Below are 21,673 nucleotides of genomic sequence, written 5' to 3'. Positions count from 1 at the left end.
AAATTTTAGATCTCCATGTTTTAAAATCGTGTGTATCAAATATATTCTCCGAGAGAGTTAGAGCTTATCCAACGTTCAAATTAAATCATGTACGTTGTTTAATGTTGTTTTTATCAAACGGTGGGCATTGTATTGTAAAGATAAGTTGATATTTTTCTTCCATGTTAATACAAATTCCGTTGTGACATGACATGATATACTTTTTGTGTACTATTTAGTTTGGCCAGGGGAAGAGTTAGCAGGAAGGAGAGACAAAAAAAATTTGGGCAAACAAAAAGTTAATTAGTTGTGACATTATACGCACGAATAACATACATGGTCAATGTATTGTTCACTTCTTCTATGTGAGGGACTGAGAGGAAGGAAAGAGCGATTGATTGTAGCCGAGGAAGAAACTGGTACACCTCCTAAATAAAATGAAGCAAAATACAACATTCCTCACGATGTACAAGAATATCTATAGCATGTCAGTGACTAAATTTGAGTTAGTAGTATATAAATAGTTGTACACCTTCTTTATGTGGATAAGAGGTCCTATTATATTTTACCTAGATAAAATCCTAAATTTTATTTTTGATGAATGATGTGTATGTTTCTTTCTATGCACACAAATGTTCATTTACATCAGAAAAGGAATGAAACTAGATGGCCGTAGCAATGCACGGGCATTTCAACTAGTTAGGTATAAAAGTTGAATAGGAAATTGAGTAGATTTGGTTGCATAGACCACCTGTACTAACCCATTTTGACCGCGGCTAAAATGGTTTATTCGGGTAGTGAATAAGTACCCAAAATGGATAAAAAGGAATCAAACATACACGCGTAACATCTAGGGGTACCTAGGACATTACGGAACAAAGGACACAAATTCAACCATCCGAAAATCCGGAATGCCAAACAACCCAAGATTGTTACAATCTAGCTTTGTCATATCCGAATTGTAAATCGGCTTTTCACAATCCCAAGTGGAAACAAACATGGCCCACAAATGATTTAACACAAGTCACTTTTTTAACTATTGAATCTATATTATGTTATAGATGATTACCCAAGTAGAGTGAACTTTGTTAAAAGCCAACTGACGAATAAACAATGGTAGATAAAGAAAATCAAACGGCGGCCATCGAAGTTATAATTTACGATAAAAATAAATAAATAAAGCATTAACATAGTAAGAGTAGTAGCTCATATATGACTTTAAACACACCAAATCAAAGTACATGCATGTGACAGATACGACCTGAAACACACACACACACACCGACCATGAGAACACATAATGTTCCACGTCCAACAGGCCATAGTGGCTTGGCTTATTTTCACTTAGACAATAGTAGTGTGCCAGATAGACACGATCACATCCACCCTAATAATAATAATGATAAAGGTAGGAAGAACCATTATTGGCTAGGGCATTCCATCCATGCATCTTGTTGAGAGGTAGGTACGACGTCAAACGTCTGATGCACCCAATAGTAGTACGTCGATTTCAGAGTTTCTGCTCCGTGTGATCGACTTTGAAGCCATAGCTGTTGACACCACGGTAGATACCATCATCAAACTTGTAAACAACTTTCTCTCCATTGTATAAAACATCCTCTTGGATGTAAGAGAAGGGAACCTCGCAGGTGGCCTCTGTGGCCACCATGCGTACTGTTACCATGGTGTTTGGAGGAACAGTTACTTCATAGGTTGTCGAGTACCCCTCTGTACGAATGACGGTCTGGCCCCAATTCTGTGAGTAAGAAACCTCACCGCTAACCTCAATTGATTCACTCGCAACTCCTGGGATTCCAGCTTCAATTTTGGTGCTGACACCTAACTTGATGGAGGCACTTGAGTCCCATTTGGTTTGCCGGCTGACATTGCAGTTGAGGGACATGATTTCCTTGTCGTCCCTGCTGCCACGGTTAACTGCGTCTTGAGTAATCAAAGTGTTGAGCTTCTTGCCTTGAATTTTAGCATCCTCGGTGCGGTAACAGACGTCGTAGATCCTCCGAGAAAGAACAGCTTCCTCCATCTTGAGGCGTGCCTCGTTTACGATGTATGGAGAATCGGCGTTGAGGCAGCTTTGCTTGTAGTCGCAAGTCAACCTTTTGCAGTAGTAGCTGTTGCCGAGGTTCTGGAGTGCATACATGCCTTCTCCATCAAGCTTGACTGGACGGAAAACTGTGTCGGGGTGGTCGCTGCTTTGGTCATTGCAGTCCACCCAGATCCAGTTGGGACTACGCCTCCAGAACTTGCCATAGTAGTCAGACTTTATGCGGACGGTGCCACAAATGTGGGGGTAGATGGTGTGGATGCATCTCGGATTAGTCTTGTCTGCATAAAACTGCAAGAAAACATAATCTTCGCCAGGAGGGGTGACGGCGGCCATGTAGTTGCCATTGTCTCCTTTGAAAACAACACGCCTAGGCAGTTGTTCCCCCATGTTGCCTTGCCTACAGTACATATATAGTATATATTCAATGACCATATTTGAATTGAATAAGCAGTAACCTATATATATAGTATATATAATTAAGCGGGGCATGCATGCATGGTTGGTTTGCATATGTGTTTTATGCAAATTGAATTAGTCAACATATAATACGCTTACATTATATATATTGCCTTATATGAAAGAATAATAATATTGACACTCTAAGATTAGGATGGGCAGGCATTTAATCATATATATGGAGATACTATCACATCTATCTATCATAAACTAAAAGCGATATACAGGTGCTATAATAGTGGCATCACAACCACATCAACAAAATTATTTTGATAGTTGGATCTAAATTTAATACGAGATTAATTGTTATTGTAACGTTTTGTGTTGGGGAGAAGTACCAAATTTGAAAGGGAGTTTGATAAACAAAACATCCGGTCTATAATTTGGTGGGCATTTTATTATTAGTGGATCTCTGATGATAGAGCTTCGTAACCTTTCCCAAATAACCATTTAGCAACGTTTACAGATCATGCGGCGCCTACAATAATGCGAAGGAGCACATCACGTTTCCCAAATAAAGCAAATATGTATGTTAATTCTACCCGTACAGTTTATTTTGAAAAACTAGTCGGGGAAAACTCTATTATATTTTACTACGTCAATCACATGATCCAGAACCAAACATTTCCCTATAGATGTTTACTACTCTACCTAGAGTTATTTGCACCTCCAAATTCTGGATGAAGAAATGTCTACATAAGATGAAACTAGATATTTGACACACTGAACATCTAAAGATATTTCTACTCACCGTCCTAGTTTCACTACTTGGAAATAAAAGTTGTAATATTTTTGTATCACATTTGTAGGCAAAGATTTCTACAAAAAATCAACATATATTTTTTCGTCTTCACTAGAATAATTTTGTATCAATGCTAGCGAAGTGGAATAAAACGCCAGGTACGCAGTTCTAAATATCACAATAGTAAAATCTAACCATGCGAATACACCCCTGCTTTCCCTACAGTTTAATTTTGTGTCAAAAAATAAAATATGCTGCTGCCTGTTATTGTACTTTGTATATATCTGCCAGTCCACCGAAAAAATAATCCTGATCGCATTAACAGGAACAATCTTTACGTTTGTAGTCACTAATTACTACTAAGTAGTAGTGAGTACTCCCTCTGTTTCGTAGTATCTAGGTCGACCATTTGACCAATAAAATATAAATTGTATAGCAAATTTTTTATTTTAGTACGTGATCAAAGTGGCAACCTAAGTGTACGCCTAAGACTTGTAAACTAGATCGGAGAGACTAAAACAAAATGAAGCTGCTGATCTTGGAATCCAGAAAATTAATTCTACACTACTGCTTAAGTACTAGTAGTAGTGAGTAAAAGAAAGATTGCAGGCTCACCCTGCCGGATGGAGCGGAGGCTGATGAGACAAAAGTGAGTAGCCGAGGCGAGAGACGCTGTTTGTGTGTGCCCTCATGCTCGCTCGAGGGTATATATGCATCGAGGCGTAAGGTGTACGCGGAATGGTATGGATAGGATGCTTGAGGGCGGGACCGGGAATCGACTTCGTAAAGATAGCAGGCGACCGGGAATAAATCCACACCGCAAATTCGTGTCAATCAGTGTGGTTCAGAGACCCGTCGTCGTTATCTGTAGAGTGTCCTTGACTTGGAGACGAAGGAGATGTGCGTGAAAGAGTACCCGACACATCCCTCAATCATGCTCTTGGAGTTAGATATGCCATCTCGGCTAAGATCCATGAAAAAAATTCCGGTTGCTAGAGACCCGTACACATGTCCTTCCGCTGCGTGAATTGCAGCGACTTAAGTGTCGGTAGATTTTATTTAGTTATATGAGAGCGGGTATTTTATCTCTTATCTTAGCAATAATTTACTCTTGGAGTTGCATTCACTATTCATATACTAGGTAGCTAGGCGGCTACAAATTTATATGCGTGATGATGTATGACTTAAGGTTTTAAGATGTTAGAGTAAGACTAGACGGTTGCATATTTGTTGATTAAGGGAGAGAAGAGATCCGAGATACCCTTCCTCCATCTTCTTCTCTTAGCTCTGCCCTCAATAAGTATAAGACCACTGTCACAGTCCGCATGCATGCGGGGTGCCCGTGTGACTTAGGAACTTGGACTACGGAGGAGTAATAGGAGGAGGAGAAGGATCACTTGGAGAGGTGATGCGCATGAGACATACGTCCGTTGAACCCCAAGAGGAAGGTGTGATGTGCACAGCAGTAAGTTTTCCCTGAGAAAGAAACCAAGGTTTATCGAACTAGTAGGAGCCAAGAAGCACGTTGAAGGTTGTTGGTGGTGGAGTGTAGTGCGGCGCAACACCAGGGATTCCGGCGCCAACGTGGAACCTGCACAACACAATCACAGTACTTTGCCCCAACGTAACAGTGAGGTTGTCAATCTCACCGGCTTGCTGTAAACAAAGGATTAGATGTATAGTGTGCATGATGATGTTTGTTTGCGAAAAACAGTAAAAAACAATTGCAGTAGATTGTATTTCAGATGTAAAAGAATGGACCGGGGTCCACAGTTCACTAGTGGTGTCTCTCCCATAAGATAAATAGCATGTTGGGTGAACAAATTACAGTTGGGCAATTGACAAAGAGAGAGGGCATAACAATGCACATACATATCACGATGACTACTATGAGATTTAATCAGGGCATTACGACAAAGTACATAGACCGCTATCCAGCATGCATCTATGCCTAAAAAGTCCACCTTCAGGTTAGCATCCGCACCCCTTCCGGTATTAAGTTGCAAGCAACAGACAATTGCATTAAGTATGGTGCGTAATGTAATCAACACAAATATCCTTAGACAAAGCATTGATGTTTTATCCCTAGTGGCAACAGCACATCCACAACCTCCCAAATTCAATAGAGGCATGAACCCACTATCGAGCATAAATACTCCCTCTTGGAGTTACAAGTATCAACTTGGCCAGAACTTCTACTAGCAACGGAGAGCATGCAAGAACATAACCAACACATATATAATAGATTGATAATCAACTTGACATAGTATTCTATATTCATCGGATCCCAACAAACACAACATGTAGCATTACAAATAGATGATCTTGATCATGATAGGCAGCTCACAAGATCTAACATGATAGCACAACGAGGAGAAGACAACCATCTAGCTACTGCTATGGACCCATAGTCCAGGGGTGAACTACTCACACATTGATCCGGAGGCGATCATGGCGATGAAGAGACCTCCGGGAGATGATTCCCCTCTCCGGCAGGGTGCCGGAGGCGATCTCCTGAATCCCCCGAGATGGGATTGGCGGCGGCGGCGTCTCTGGAAGGTTTTCCGTATCGTGGCTCTCGGTACTGGGGGTTTCGCAACGAAGACTATATGTAGGCGGAAGGGCAGGTCAGGGGCGTCGCGAGGGGCCCACACACTAGGCCGGCGCGGCCGGGGCTTGGGCCGCGCCGCTCTGTTGTGTGGCCACCTCGTGGCCCCACTTCGTTTCCTCTTCGGACTTCCGGAAGCTTCGTGGAAAAATAGGACCCCGGGCGTTGATTTCGTCCAATTCCGAGAATATTTCCTTACTAGGATTTCTGAAACCAAAAACAGCGAGAAAACAAAGAATCGGCTCTTCGGCATCTCGTCAATAGGTTAGTGCCGGAAAATGCATAATAATGACAAATAATGTGTATAAAACATGTGAGTATCATCATAAAAGTAGCATGGAACATAAGAAATTATAGATACGTTTGGGACGTATCAAGCATCCCCAAGCTTAGTTCCTACTCGCCCTCGAGTAGGTAAACGATAACAAAGATAATTTCTGAAGTGACATGCTATCATAACCTTGATCATACTATTGTAAGCATATGAGATGAATGCAACGATTCGAAGCAATGATGAAGATAATGAGTAAACAAATGAATCATATAGCAAAGACTTTTCATGAATAGTACTTTCAAGACAAGCATCAATAAGACTTGCATAAGAGTAACTTATAAAGCAATAAATTCAAAGTAAAGGCATTGAAGCAACACAAAGGAAGATATAAATTTCAGCGGTTGCTTTCAACTTCAACATATTTATCTCATGGATAATTGTCAACACAAAGTAATATAACAAGTGCAATAGGTAAACATGTAAGAATCAATGCACACAGTTGATACAAGTGTTTGCTTCTGGGATAGAAAGAATAGGTAAACTGACTCAACAATAAAGTAGAAGAATGGCCCTTCGCAGAGGGAAGCATGGATTACTATTTTTGTGCTAGAGCTTTTCATTTTGAAAATAAGAAACAATTTTGTCAACGGTAGTAATAAATCATATGTGTTATGTATAAGATATCCTATAAGTTGCAAGCCTCATGCATAGTATACTAATAGTGCTCGCACCTTGTCCTAATTAGCTTGGATTAACACGGATTATCATTGCATAGCATATGTTTCAACCAAGTGTCACAAAAGGGTACCTCTATGCCGCCTGTACAAAGGTCTAAGGAGAAAGTTCGCATTGGATTTCTCGCTTTTGATTATTCTCAACTTAGACATCCATACGGGACAACATAGACAACAGATAATGGACTCCTCTTTAATGCATAAGCATTCAACAACAGTTAATATTCTCATAAGAGATTGAGGATTTGTGTCCAAACTGAAACTTCCACCATGAATCATGGCTTTAGTTAGCGGCCCAATGTTCTTCTCTAACAGTATGCATACTCAAACCATTTGATCATGAAAATCGCCCTTACTTCAGACAAGACGAACATGCATAGCAACTCACATGATATTCAACAAAGGTAAAAGTTGATGGCGTCCCCGTAAACATGGTTACCGCTCAACAAGCAACTTATTAAGAAATAAGATACATAAGTACATATTCTTCACCACAATAGTTTTTAAGGCTATTTGTCCCATGAGCTATATATTGTAAAGGCAAAGAATAGAAGTTTTAAAGGTAGCACTCAAGTAATATACTTTGGAATGGCGGAGAAATACCATATGGTAGGTAGGTATGGTGGATACAAATGGCATAGTATTTGGCTCAAGGATTTGGATGCACGAGAAGAATTCCTCTCAATACAAGGCTAGGCTAGCAAGGTTGTTTGAAGCAAACTCAAGTGTAAAAGGTGCAGCAAAGCTCACATATGAACATATTGTAGCTATTATAAGACTTTACATTGTCTCCTTGTTGTTCAAACACCTTAACTAGAAAATATCTAGACTCTAGAGATCAATCATGCAAACCAAATTTTAACAAGCTCTATGTAGTTATTCATTAATAGGTACGAGGTACATGATGCAAGAGCTTAAACATGATCTATATGAGCACAACAATTGCCAAGTATCACATTATTCAAGACATTATACTATTTACCACATGCGGCATTTTCCGTTTCTAACCATATAGCAATGAATGAAATAGTCCAACTTTCGCAATGAACATTAAAGATAAAGGTAAGAACATATGTGTTCATACGAAACAGTGGAGCGTGTCTCTCTCCCAAACAAAGAATGCTAGGATCCGATCTTATTCGAACAAAACAAAAATAAAAACAAACAGACGCTCCAAGTAAAGCACATAAGATGTGACGGAATAAAAATATAGTTTCACTAGAGGTGACCCTGATAAGTTGTCGATGAAGAAGGGATGCCTTGGGCATCCCCAAGCTTAGACGCTTGGGTCTTCTTAAAATATGCAGGGATGAACCACGGGGGCATCCCCAAGCTTAAACTCTTCACTCTTCTTGATCATATTGTATCATCCTCCTCTCTTGACCCTTGAAAACTTCCTCCACACCAAACTTAAAACAAACTCATTAGAGGGTCGAGTGCATAATTCATATATTCAGAGGTGACATAATCATTCTTAACACTTCTGGACATTGCACAGAGCTACTGAAAGCTAATGGAACAAAGAAATGCATCAAACATAGCAAAACAGGCAATGCGAAATAAAAGGCAGAATCTGTCAAAACAGAACAGTCCGTAAAGATGAATTTTTTAGAGGTACCAGACTTGCTCAGATGAAAATGCTCAAATTGAATGAAAGTTGCGTACATATCTGAGGATCACGCACGTAAATTGGAAGATTTTTCTGAGTTACCTACAGAGAACCATACCCAAATTCGTGACAGCAAGAAATCTGTTTCTGTGCAGTAATCCAAATCTAGTATTGACTTTACTATCAAAGACTTAACTTGGCACAACAATGCAATAAAATAAAGATAAGGAGAGGTTGCTACAGTAGTAACAACTTCCAAGACTCAAATATAAAACAAAGTGCAGAAGTAAAATAATGGGTTGTCTCCCATAAGCGCTTTTTTCTTTAACGCCTTTCAGCTAGGCGCAGAAAGTATGAATCAAGTATTATCAAGAGATGAAGCATCGACATCATAATTTGTTCTAATGATAGAATCATAAGGTAACTTCATTTTCTTTCTAGGGAAGTGTTCCATACCTTTATTGAGAGGAAATTGATATTTAATATTACCTTCCTTCATATCAATGGTAGCACCAACAGTTCGAAGAAAAGGCTTTCCCACTATAATGGGACAAGATGCATTGCATTCAATATCCAAGACAACAAAATCAACGGGGACAAGGTTATTGTTAACCATAATACGAACATTATCAATCCTCCCCAAAGGTTTCTTTATAGCATTATCAGCAAGATTAATCCAAATAACAATTTTTCAATGGTGGCAAGTCAAGCATACCATAGATTTTCTTAGGCATAACGGAAATACTTGCACCAAGATCACATAAAGCATTACAATCAAAATCATTGACCCTCATCTTAATGATGGGCTCCCAACCATCTTCTAACTTCCTAGGAATAGAAGTTTCAAGTTTTAGTTTCTCTTCTCTAGCTTTTATGAGAGCATTTGTAATATGTTTTGTAAAGGCCAAATTTATAGCACTAGCATTGGGACTTTTAGCAAGTTTTTGTAAGAACTTTATAACTTCAGAGATGTGACAATCATCAAAGTCTAAATCATTATGACCTACAGCAATGGAATCATTATCCCCAACGTTTTGAAAAATTTCAACAGTTTTATCAGTTTCAGCAGTTTTAGCAATTTCAGGTAATTTTGCACGCTTTGCACTAGGAGTAGAAACATTGTCAACACCAATTATTTTAACATTGATAGTAGGAGGTTTAGCAACATGTGAATCATTATCATTACAAGTGGTGGTAATAGTCCAAACTTTAGCTACATTATTCTCTTTAGCTAGTTTTTCATTTTCTTCTCTTTCCCACCTAGCATGCAATTCAGCCATCAATCTTATATTCTCATTAATTCTAACTTGGATGGCATTTGCTGTAGTAACAATCTTATTTTCATTATCCTTATTAGGCATAACTTTCAATTTTAAAAGATCAACATCGGAGGCAAGTCTATCAACCTTAGAAGCAAGAATATCAATTTTATCAAGCTTTTCCTCAATGGATTTGTTAAAAGCAGTTTGTGTACTAATAAATTCTTTAAGCATGGCTTCAAGACCAGGGGGTACACTCCTATTATTGTTGTAAGAATTACCATAAGAATTACCATAACCATTACCATTAGCGGAAGGATATGGCCTATAGTTGTTACCAGAATTGTTCCTATAAGCATTGTTGTTGAAATTATCATTTTTAATGAAGTTCACATCAACATTTTCTTCTTGGGCAACCAATGAAGCTAAAGGAACATTATTTGGATCCACATTAGATCTACCATTCACCAGCATAGACATAATCACATCAATCTTATCACTCAAGGAGGAGGTTTCTTCGACAGAATTTACCTTCTTACCTTGTGGAGCTCTTTCCGTGTGCCATTCAGAGTAATTTATCATCATATCATCAAGAAGCTTTGTCGCTGCCCCCAAAGTGATGGACATAAAGGTACCTCCAGCAGCTGAATCCAATATGTTCCGCGAAGAAAAATTCAATCCTGCATAGAAGGTTTGGATGATCATCCAAGTAGTTAGTCCATGGGTTGGGCAATTCTTTACCAAAGATTTCATTCTCTCCCATGCTTGAGCAACATGTTCATTATCTAATTGCTTGAAATTCATTATGCTACTTCTCAAAGATATAATTTTAGCGGGAGGATAATATCTACCAATAAAAGCATCCTTACATTTAGTCCATGAATCAATACTATTCTTAGGCAAAGATAGCAACCAATCTTTAGCTCTTCCTCTTAAGGAGAAAGGAAACAATTTCAATTTTATAATATCACCATCTACATCCTTATACTTTTGCATTTCACATAGTTCAACAAAATTATTAAGATGGGCAGCGAGCATCATCGGAACTAACACCAGAAAATTGCTCTCTCATAACAAGATTCAAGTAAAGCAGGTTTAATTTCAAAGAATTCTGCTCGTAGTAGCGGGTGGAGCAATAGGTGTGCATAGGAAATCATTATTATTAGTGTTTGTGAAGTCACACAACTTAGTGTTTTCAGGAGTATTAATTTTAGCAATAGTAAATAAAGCAAACTAGATAAAGTAAATGCAACTAACTAATTTTTTTGTGTTTTTGATATGGAGAACAAGACAGTAAATAAAGTAAAACTAGCAACTAATTTTTTTGTGTTTTGTTTTAGTGCAGCAAACAAAGTAGTAAATAAAGTAAAGCAAGACAAAAACAAAGTAAAGAGATTGGAAGTGGAAGACTCCCCTTGCAGCGTGTCTTGATCTCCCCGGCAACGGCGCCAGAAAACAGTCTTGATGCGCGTGAGACACACGTCCGTTGGGAACCCCAAGAGGAAGGTGTGATGTGCACAGCAGATAAGTTTTCCCTCGAGAAAGAAACCAAGGTTTATCGAACCAGTAGGGAGCCAAGAAGCACGTTGAAGGTTGTTGGTGGCGGAGTGTAGTGCGGCGCAACACCAGGGATTCCGGCGCAAACATGGAACCCGCACAACACAATCACGGTACTTTGCCCCAACGTAACGTGTGAGGTTGTCAATCTCACCGGTTGCCGTAAACAAAGGATTAGATGTATAGTGTGGATGATGATGTTTGTTTGCGAAGAACAAGTAAAGAACAATTGCGATAGATTGTATTTCGGATGTAAAGAATAGGACCAGGGTCCACAGTTCACTAGTGGTGTCTCTCCCATAAGATAAACAGATGTTGGGTGAACAAATTACAGTTGTGCAATTGACAAATAAAGAAGGCATAACAATGCACATACATATATCATGATGAGTACTATGAGATTTAATCAGGGCATTACGACAAAGTACATAGACCGCTATCCAGCATGCATCTATGCCTAAAAAGTCCACTTTTAGGTTATCATCCGAACCCCTTCCGGTATTAAGTTGCAAGCAACGGACAATTGCATTAAGTATGGTGCGTAATGTAATCAACACAAATATCCTTAGACAAAGCATCGATATTTTATCCCCGGTGGCAACAAGACATCCACAACCTTAGAACTTTCCGTCCATCGTCCCGCATTCAATGGAGGCATGAACCCACTATCGAGCATAAATACTCCCTCTTGGAGTCACAAGTATCAACTTGGCCGGAGCCTCTACTAGAAACGGAGAGCATGCAAGAACATAAACAACATATATGATAGATTGATAATCAACTTGACATAGTATTCAATATTCATCGGATCCCAACAAACACAACATGTAGCATTACAAATAGATGATCTTGATCATGATAGGCAGCTCACAAGATCTAACATGATAGCACAACGAGGAGAAGACAACCATCTAGCTACTGCTATGGACCCATAGTCCAGGGGTGAACTGCTCACACATCGATCCGGAGGCGATCATGGCGATGAAGAGACCTCCGGGAGATGATTCCCCTCTCCGAGCAGGTGCCGGAGGCGATCTCCTGAATCCCCGAGATGGGATTGGCGGCGGCGGCGTCTCTGGAAGGTTTTCCGTATCGTGGCTCTCGGTACTGGGGGTTTCGCGACGAAGACTATATGTAGGCGGAAGGGCAGGTTAGGAGGCGTCACGAGGGGCCCACACAGTAGGCCGGCGCGGCCAGGGCTTGGGCCGCGCCGCCCTGTTGTGTGGCCACCTCGTGGCCCCACTTCGTTTCCTCTTCGGACTTCTGGAAGTTTCGTGGAAAAATAGGACCCTGGGCGTTGATTTCGTCCAATTCCGAGAATATTTCCTTACTAGGATTTTTGAAACCAAAAACGACGAAAACAAGAATCGGCTCTTTGGCATCTCGTCAATAGGTTAGTGCCGGAAAATGCATAATAATGACATATAATGTGTATAAAACATGTGAGTATCATCATAAAAGTAGCATGGAACATAAGAAATTATAGATACGTTTGGGACGCATCAAGAGGCAATGCGAGAACCACCATTGATTTCAACGTCCGGTGAGGCCTCACTAGTGGAAAACGGCAAAAGGATTCGACCTTTAGTACCGGTTCCCTCGAATTTCCTGTTTTCAACGGCTAGAACGCCTTCCAGCCCCCGTCCCGGTTCGTGAGGGACATTTAGTCCCGGTTCTAGACACGAACCGGGACTAAAGGTCCACCACATGCCGCCGCAGAGGCTGGGGCCCGCGTGAGAACCTTTAGTCCCGGTTCTAGGATGGAACCGGGACCAAAGGTGGTCCTTTAGTCTCGGTTCTTGGCTGGAACCGGGACTAAAGTTCTTCCTACATCATCTTCCACCCCGAGCCAGCCAGCTTCATTTTTCCAGCTCGAGTTTCATCTCCATTTTCTCTCCATTTCCCCTCCCGAGGTCGAATTTGTCATCATTTTGTTCATCATTCGTCAAGATTGACGTGCTAGTTCAATTCAGGCCGGCCCGGCGAGAGAAGAGAAGGAGCTGATGCATAAAATCTCGGAGCTCCTCTCTAGAGAAGAAGTAATGGCTAAACAACGGTCGCGGGTGCTCTAGCTAGCAGAAGGAGACCGTAACACCGCGTACTTTCACTCAAAGGCGTGAGAACAATCGAGAACTAATAAGATTGTTGCACTTCGCAAAGAGGATGGTACCTATGCATCTACTCAATCTGAGTTGGAGTTTTTGGCTACTAAATTTTATACTAGTATTTTCTCTGCACAGGAAAACACTACAGCAGAGCTAATCACCAACTTTGTGCCGCGTAAGGTGACCATGGAGATGAATGAGCATCTCTGTGCGCCTTTCACGGATTTTGAGATAGAGAAAGCTCTTTTTATGATGCACCCAAACAAGTCTCCGGGTCCGGATGGATTCACGACAGGCTTTTATATCAAACATTGGGATATTCTAAGGAACGATGTGTGTTCAGCTATTCGGAAGTTCCTAGAAGGAGGTGATATGCCAGAGGTTGTCAATAATACAGTCCTTGTTCTTATTCCTAATGTCAAGCAACCCCAGGAGTTGTCCCAGTACCGACGCATTACTTTATGCAATGTCCTATACAAGGTAGCTTCTAAGGATTTGGCTCTTCGACTAAGACCTGTTTTGGAGGAAATAATTTCAGAAGAACAAAGCGCATTCGTGTCTGGTCGCTTAATTACTGACAATGTGATTACTGCCTATGAAAGTATTCACTATTTGAACAGGAAGAAAGGCAAGAGTGGAGCTTGTGTGATAAAACTAGATATGGCAAAAGCATATAACCGTGTGGAGTGATTTTACCTGCGAGCAATAATGGTGAAACTGGGTTTTGCGGAAGGATGGATCAGCTTGGTTATGAAGTGTGTTGAAACAGTATCCTTCTCTGTTCGAGTGAATGGACAATTCTCGGAATTTTTTAAACCAACTAGAGGCATCCGTCAAGGGGATCCGATATCGCCATATCTGTTTCTTCTTTGTGAAGAAGGGTTAAGTAGTTTACTCAAATTTTCGGGACCACTTTATTTATCCAGAGGCATATGAGTTGGGGTGCATGCTCCTTGGTTGGCACACCTATTGTTTGCAGATGATTGCCTCGTTTTTTCTCAAGCATCGGCGAATGGAGCTGAGAGACTGCACAACATCCTTGAAACATATAGGATTGGATCCGGCCAGCTTGTTAACTGGTCCAAATCAGCGGTCTTTTTCAGCGCCAATTGCACCGAAGATACGAAGTAGGAGGTACATGAATTCTCTGGCATTGAGGCTGAGGCGCTGGTAGAAAAATACCTAGGGCTCCCTACAGCCCTAGGTCGATCTGCTGATGACTAGTTTGAACACATAGTGGCCCAGATTAAAAAGTTAGTAAATGAATATGCGGCAAAGAATCTGAGTGGAGCAGCCAGGGAGGTTTTGGTGAAAGCTATCTACCAAGCAATACCGATGTACTCTATGAGTTGCTTCCGCTTATCAAAGAAAACGTGCAAGAAGATCACTAGTGTTGTTGCTAGGTACTGGTGGGGGGGAGACGAACTGAAAAGGAAAATACATTGGAAAAAATGGAGTGACATAGCGATCCCAAAGCGAGCTGGAGGAATGAATTTTAGGGACTTTCATTTAATTAATCAAGCCATGCTTGCAAAACAGGGGTGTCGACTGATGACTAAACCTGATTCTTTATGTGCTAGAGTAATGAAAGGAAAATACTTTCATAACTCAAATTTTCTGGATGCGAGAAAGAAGAGGAACTCATCACATGTTTGGAGAGCAATTCTTCATGGAAGAGAAGCTCTGAATAAATGATTGATTAAACGAGTTGGAGACGGGTCTTCGATCCGTGCCTTTGATGATCCATGGATACCGGCTAACATAAATGGTCGGCCAATGTGTAAGCCGCGAGAGGCAAAAATTACAATGGTCGATGAGCTGATTGACATAGAACTAATGTGCTGGTCCGAGGAAAAAATGGAGGTGAACTTTATAGAGACAGATAGGTGTGCTATCCGTCAAATTCTGCTTGGTAGATTTGCTGAGGACGAATGGACATGGTCACATGATAAAAATGGAGTTTTCTCAGTTCGGTTCGCATACTGTTTGATTTCAAGAAGTCAACGGGCCTCCCAACCCTCGGGGTCAGGAGAGGATCATAATGCTTGTTGGAAAATCTATGGAGATTGCCAGTCCGACCGAAAGTACGATGCTTTTGGTGGCGAGACATGAAGCGATTTATTCCTGTTAGGGGAATACTAAAAAATAGACACATGGAGCAACTCGCCTTTTATGAAGCTTGTGGAGAACATGAAGAAACTATCCAGCATGCCCTCTTTGATTGTACATGGGCAAAAATATTCTGGTCAGAACTTATAAGTATGGCGGGCATCAAAATTCCGTTACTACACCCAAGATCATGGGCGATGGACCTAATTGATAGTAGTGGTTTGTCGGAAGAGCACACCAGTTTGATCTTATGCGGATGTTGGGCTTCCTGGAAGGAGCGAAATGCTCGAAAGCATGGAGAGGGGGGCCGATCGGTTACAGATTCGGTCAGGTGGGTGATGCAGACCACGGTCGACCTGGCTCGGGTTGGAAGTGGGAATCCGAAGAGACCCCCAAAGAAAAAAGATAGCTGGAAGGCACCCGATGAAGGAGTGATCAAAATCAACACAGATGCTAGTTTCCTTGAAGCTACAATGTCTGGGGGCACCGGTTTGGTTGTTCATGACCACCGGGGCAGTCTGATTAGAGGACAAGCTATCTAGTATGGGGATGGTGCTAGTGCTCTTATTATGGAGGCAAGGGCTATCCTTGATGGTGCAAGACTGGCCATGGAGAGAAACTATAACCGGGTAATTATTGAGAGTGATTCTCAGCTAGTCGTTAATTTCGTAATAGGATTGATCAAGATAGATTGGAAATTATGTCCATATGCCAAGAGATTAGGGAGATTAGGAGAGCCTTTTCTAGTTTTAGCATTGTTTCAGTTGGCCGTGATGCAAATATGGCTGCCCACTTATGTGCTAAGCAAGCTAGTGTTGATAGGAGGAGATATCTGTGGATCAATTATAACTCAGATTTTCTCACAAATACTCTTACGAGTGATTTTACTATCAGTAATCAATAAAGCTCTCTGAATTCGCAAAAAAAAGATTTGTTAAGATGTATGTGTTATCACCAAAATTTAACCAAGTCTGGAGATGGGCCGTGATTAAATGGGCTTAGAGGATATGCACGGAAAATATTCCCGAACCGGCCTTGTACAAGAAGTTTGGGCAAGATTGTCCGTATATCTGTAAATTATAGTAGGATACGTGTTGGTTAGAATTAAGAGATAGAGTTTAGCTCGTACACGGTTGGGTTTATTCCCAAGTTAGAAAGTCTACGGACTATAAATATGTATCTAGGGTTATTGAGAAAAGAGGACGATCACGTTCACAACAAATCAATCTAGGCGCATCACCACCCCTTGTTTCGAGGGTTTCTCTCGGGTAAGCAACATGCTGCCTAGATCGCATCTTGCGATCTAGGCGATATCGTTTATTCGTTATTGGTGTTGTTCGTGCTCGAAGCCTTTTTGATGGCGAGCAACACCCTTATCTTAGGTATTTTGGGGCTGACGTCGATGTTTTCACGATGTACTTATTTAGCTACGCTGCCCCTCGATATCTAGCTGCCCTTACACCTATTTTAGGTGTAAGGGCAGCATCTTGCTTGATCTTTATTTAGTAGACCTAATCCGTTATAGTTGCTCCTTGTTCTTCAAGGATTGGTTTGATATCCGTATGGTTAGGCCTTATAAACGGGTTGAACGATCCGGTAGTGCGTAAGGTGTGGTTTATTAAGCTCTAGAGGGATTGTTCCGGGGATCAACTTCACGTTGGTTTTTAGGCCTCTTTAGGGCTGGTTTTCCATTATCTTACGTATCTGTTAGGCTCAACTACGCATAGGATGTTCCGATTATACGGTGAAAACCCTAGACTATCGTAGATTAGTTTAGCTTGATATTGATAAAGCATGATCCCCATGTCCTTATAAATCTAACATGAACCATGGGGCAATCGGCTCTTTGAGCCGATCCACGTAACAACTTAAGAGCCGATCGGGGCTTGTATTTAATGTTTACGTGTTTGCCATGCAGGAAACTAGTCGAAGCAATCCATCACCTTCCTGACCAGGTATAGGTCAGGTGGCACGCCCTCGTAAGCACCAGGACGTGTGCCAGAAGGCATTGCGGGCCGTCGCCCGAGGGACCAGGGTCCACCGCAATCCTGGGAGCCTCCCGGCTCTACGGTGTTGCCCGTCGATACTCGCCGGTGGGTTTCTGACCGCAACACATTCTGGCACGCCCGGTGGGACGCTCTACAGCAACCACTACATTGACATCTACAGCAACCATGTCAAAAGCTGCGGATGAGGTGGTGGGCGAACCAGTCACGTACGCAGATCTGCCGGAGGAACACAAGAAGAAGTACGATGAGATGAAAGCCATCTTGGAAGCCGATCTCATTGGCTCTTTCATGAAGACCCGTTCACATGGCATCAGATGGAAAGGGTTTTCCCCTGAAGGTGCTCTCGATGAAGTAGACCTCTCTACCTCTTCAGAGGAACGCACCAGAGCTCTACGCCAGGAGATAAATTACATGGTGGCTCATTCTCTACACCGCCATTCTGAGAGTCTGGTGAACGTTTTTGAGCGCGTTGCGGTCCGAGTGGTGCAGGAGATCATGAAGCATCAGTACTCTCCGTCCGGACCTACCCTGGGAACTCACCAGGGAGAAATACCGCTCCAGATTAGACCGCCGCTGCCATTCGCTCTTGCGGCGCCAGAGCCGCCGGGTTCACCGGCGTACGTTGTCTATAAGGTTGGAGGCGATCCTAGCGATTGCCAATTCCTATATGAGCCGCCCAAGGAGATCCCACATGGATACGTGTGCACATACGTGCCGGACTGCAACGCCTTGGCGCGCACAAGCCAGATCGCACCAACAGGGATTTCTGGAGTAGATGCTGACAAACAAGCATGGCTGGCTAAATACGCTACTGGAACGAGTCATGAAGGCTCGGTCCCTACAGCTAATACCATGGAGCAGATCAGCACTATCTTGAGAGACCGGTTCGGCATCTTGCCGAAGAGGAAAGCAATCGGCTATTCCAAGCCGTACCCCGACGAGTACGATCCGATCCCGCTGCCACCCAAATATCGGCTCCCTGAATTCTCAAAATTCAATGGAGCAGAAGGATCTAGCTCAATAGAGCACGTAAGCCGATATTTGGCACAGCTGGGCATGATTTCAGTGTCAGACCCGTTGCGTGTGAGGTTTTTCGCACAATCTCTTACGGGACCAGCCTTTGGGTGGTACACCTCGTTGCCACCAAACTCAGTCCGCACATGGAAATAGCTGGAGGAGCAATTTCATGTGCAATATCACTCAGAAGCTACCGAAGCTGGCATTGCCGATTTAGCGCAGGTGCGGCAGAAGCGGGGAGAAACAGTGTCTGAATACATCCAACGTTTCAGGACTGTCAGGAACCGATGTTATTCGGTTCGTTTATCTGAGAAAGAAGCAATCGAGCTGGCAGCATTGGGCCTCGCGACGCCGATCAAGGATCTGACTTCCCAAGCTGAGTACAGTTCATTGTCGCACATGGTGCAGAAACTCACATTGTATGAGTAGCGACACCCTGAATTGTACCAAGACAAGTTCAAGCGTCCGGTAGGCCTGGTCGAGATGGAAGAAGCTGAAGATCCTGCACCAGACCTGGAGGTTGCTGTAGCTGAATGGGCTCGGGGGGCAAACCCCGTGTCCTGCAAATGGGTAAAACCTCAAGGGCCTGCAAGAGGGTTTGACTTCGATTTGAGCAAGGCTGAGCAGATTTTCGATCTTTTGCTTAAGGAAAAACAGCTGAAGTTACCCGAAGGCCATAAAATCCCTACAGCACAGGAAATGAACGGGAGGCCGTACTGCAAATGGCATCACTCGTTCACCCATACCACCAATGACCGCAAGGTGTTTCGTCGGCAGATCCAAATGGCGATAGAACAAGGCCGATTGCTCTTTGGGCGGTTTGCCATGAAAGTGGACACACATCCGTTCCCGGCGTCAACATGGTAGAACCCAACCACTCCGCGAGGCGTCGACTGGATTTCTCGTTCGATGTCAACATGGCAGGGCCTGTGCGCCACCATGGCAAGGATAAAGAGGAAAGCAGTCACTCCCGCAGCAAGGAAAAGGAGGAGGCCGATCCACGCGACCGGCCCCAATATGATGACAAGCGATACCTCACCAAGGAACAAGTGAGAAGCGTGCGATACCAAAAACCACTCTCCACGCATCTCCTCAACAAATATGAATATCAGTATGACTGACGTCGGCAGTACGACAGAAACGACGAGAGACACAATCGGTCTGATGAAGACAAAGGAAGGTACCGTTGGCGTGACAGAGACGACGAAGGACGTGAGCACCGCGCTAAGGAGAGGTCGAGGGAGCAGGAAGACATGGATAGGCACTGGGACTGTCCCTTCTTTAAACACTACTGGGATTCAGGGACGAGCCGATTGCCTACAATCGACAACTGCCCGGAGTGTAGACGCCGGAAGAAAGATGCAGGGGAAGTTTCAGTTTTCAAGCGTCTAGGGCCTCTCCCGCCACAGAACAAACGAGCTGAGTCATCTCAAGATGAAGACTTTGAGGAGTCAGAAGATGAAGAAGAGGATAGGTACCACCGGCCAAGGTGGTGCCCCGATGGACTCAGCCACTCCCAAAAGTGTAGGGTGCAGCGGCTACGTAGCTTGGAGCAAGCCGAAGCGCGATACTTGCACACGTTGAGGAAAGCGCGGCCCGATCTGGCCGTGAAAATTCAGCAGACTTTGGACGAAGAGAGTCGTCCACCAAAGAAGGTTTGGCGGCCCAAGCAAGAAAAAGCCGATGTGAGTACATCGGCTGGCACACACATGGTGTTCTTCCTTCCATCAGAGTTTCGTGCCCCAGGAACTGAAAAAGTGCCGATAGCACAGTTTGACTGCGGTCCACAGCCAGTTATCTTTGAAAAGCCACGAGAGAAGGGCTACAAACACATGAAGGCCCTGTACCTAAAGGGTTATATCAATGGGCAGCCCGTCGGCAGGATGTTGGTTGACACGGGAGCGACGGTCAATATAATGCCATATTCCATGCTACGGCGTTTGGGACGCTCCAGTGCCGATCTGATGAAGACCAACGTCACACTGAACGACTTCAACGGCCAAGCATCGTGGACGCAAGGTGTCCCGAACGTGGATCTAACCATAGGCCGAAAGACGATCCCAACGACATTCTTCATCGTCGACAGACAAGAGTACCTACGCTCGTCCTACTAGGAAGGGATTGGATTCACGCCAACTGCTGCATTCCATCTACAATGCACCAATGCCTGATACAGTGGGATGGAGACGACGTAGAAGTCGTACATGCAGATGACTCGATCGACGTCTCAATAGCCGGCATGAACATGGGACTCGGAAGACCAAGAGCCGCTCTCTGGAATCAGTTTGGATGGCTGTGATCGCATCGAGGTGACAAAAAACGGGGTGAGGCTGGTCTTATCCACCGGCCTGATAGAATAGCAAGAGCAACATCCATCGACATACGTGGCAAGGCCGATCCCTGCGATCGACCCCAAAAAATAAAAAGTAAGGATCTTACTTCAAACATGTCACGTAGTCGTGGTAGGGAGACTCCCTCCTTTGAGGGAGCACGTACAAGTTGTAGACCTTCATTGAGCAATTCAGTCAACATGGAGGCCGATTCCAGCAATCGGCCAAAATTATCCTCGCCATACGTTTTGCCTGTGTTCAACGTCGATCTAACAGGCGACGGAAAGCTAGGGTATGGGTTTACGTCAGCTGATGAGCTAGAAGAGATCGACATTGGTCCTGGGGATAAGCCACGACCAACATTTATCAGCAAAAGGTTAGATCCGCATCTGAGGGGCCTGATGATAGCTTTGTTGAAAGAATACCCAGATTGTTTTGCCTGGGATTATACAGAGATGCCCGGGCTAGACAGGAGCATCATTGAGCATCGGCTACCTCTTAAGAAAGGATTTCGGCCGTTTCAGCAATGAGCACGGCAGATGAAGGCCGAAATTCTAGAAGAAGTCAAGAAGGAGATTGAGAAGATGTTGAGCGCCGGGTTCATCGAGCCATGCGGTATGCGTTGAGTGGATATCTAGCATCGTACCTGTGGAGAAGAAGGACGGCCGATGGCGCGTCGCCATAGATTTTCGCGATCTCAACAGAGCCACTCCGAAGGATGAGTACCCTATGCCGGTAGCTGAAACGTTGATCAATGCAGCGGCTGGTCATAAGGTTTTAAGCTTCATGGATGGCAATGCCGGTTACAACCAGATTTTCA

At 43.2% G+C, this 21,673-nt stretch overlaps 1 protein-coding gene across 1 annotated transcript; it reads right to left on the bottom strand.

The window, feature by feature from the left end:
- Window positions 1-1,163: 1,163 nt before the first annotated feature.
- LOC124677446 (natterin-3-like) lies at window positions 1,164-3,951 on the bottom strand. The gene is made up of 2 exons (XM_047213434.1): window positions 3,858-3,951; window positions 1,164-2,441 (listed from the first exon to the last, which is right to left on the bottom strand). The coding sequence occupies exons 1-2, from the start codon at window positions 3,932-3,934 to the stop codon at window positions 1,490-1,492; spliced, it is 1,029 nt and encodes a 342-aa protein (XP_047069390.1). The 5' UTR covers window positions 3,935-3,951; the 3' UTR covers window positions 1,164-1,489.
- Between the last annotated feature and the right edge of the window lie 17,722 nt (window positions 3,952-21,673).

Source organism: Lolium rigidum, chromosome 7, assembly GCF_022539505.1.
Source record: "Lolium rigidum isolate FL_2022 chromosome 7, APGP_CSIRO_Lrig_0.1, whole genome shotgun sequence".
In the NCBI taxonomy this organism is placed as follows: Eukaryota; Viridiplantae; Streptophyta; class Magnoliopsida; order Poales; family Poaceae; genus Lolium; species Lolium rigidum.
Note: the sequence above shows the minus strand (reverse complement) of the source record. Positions and strands in the feature narration are given on the sequence as shown.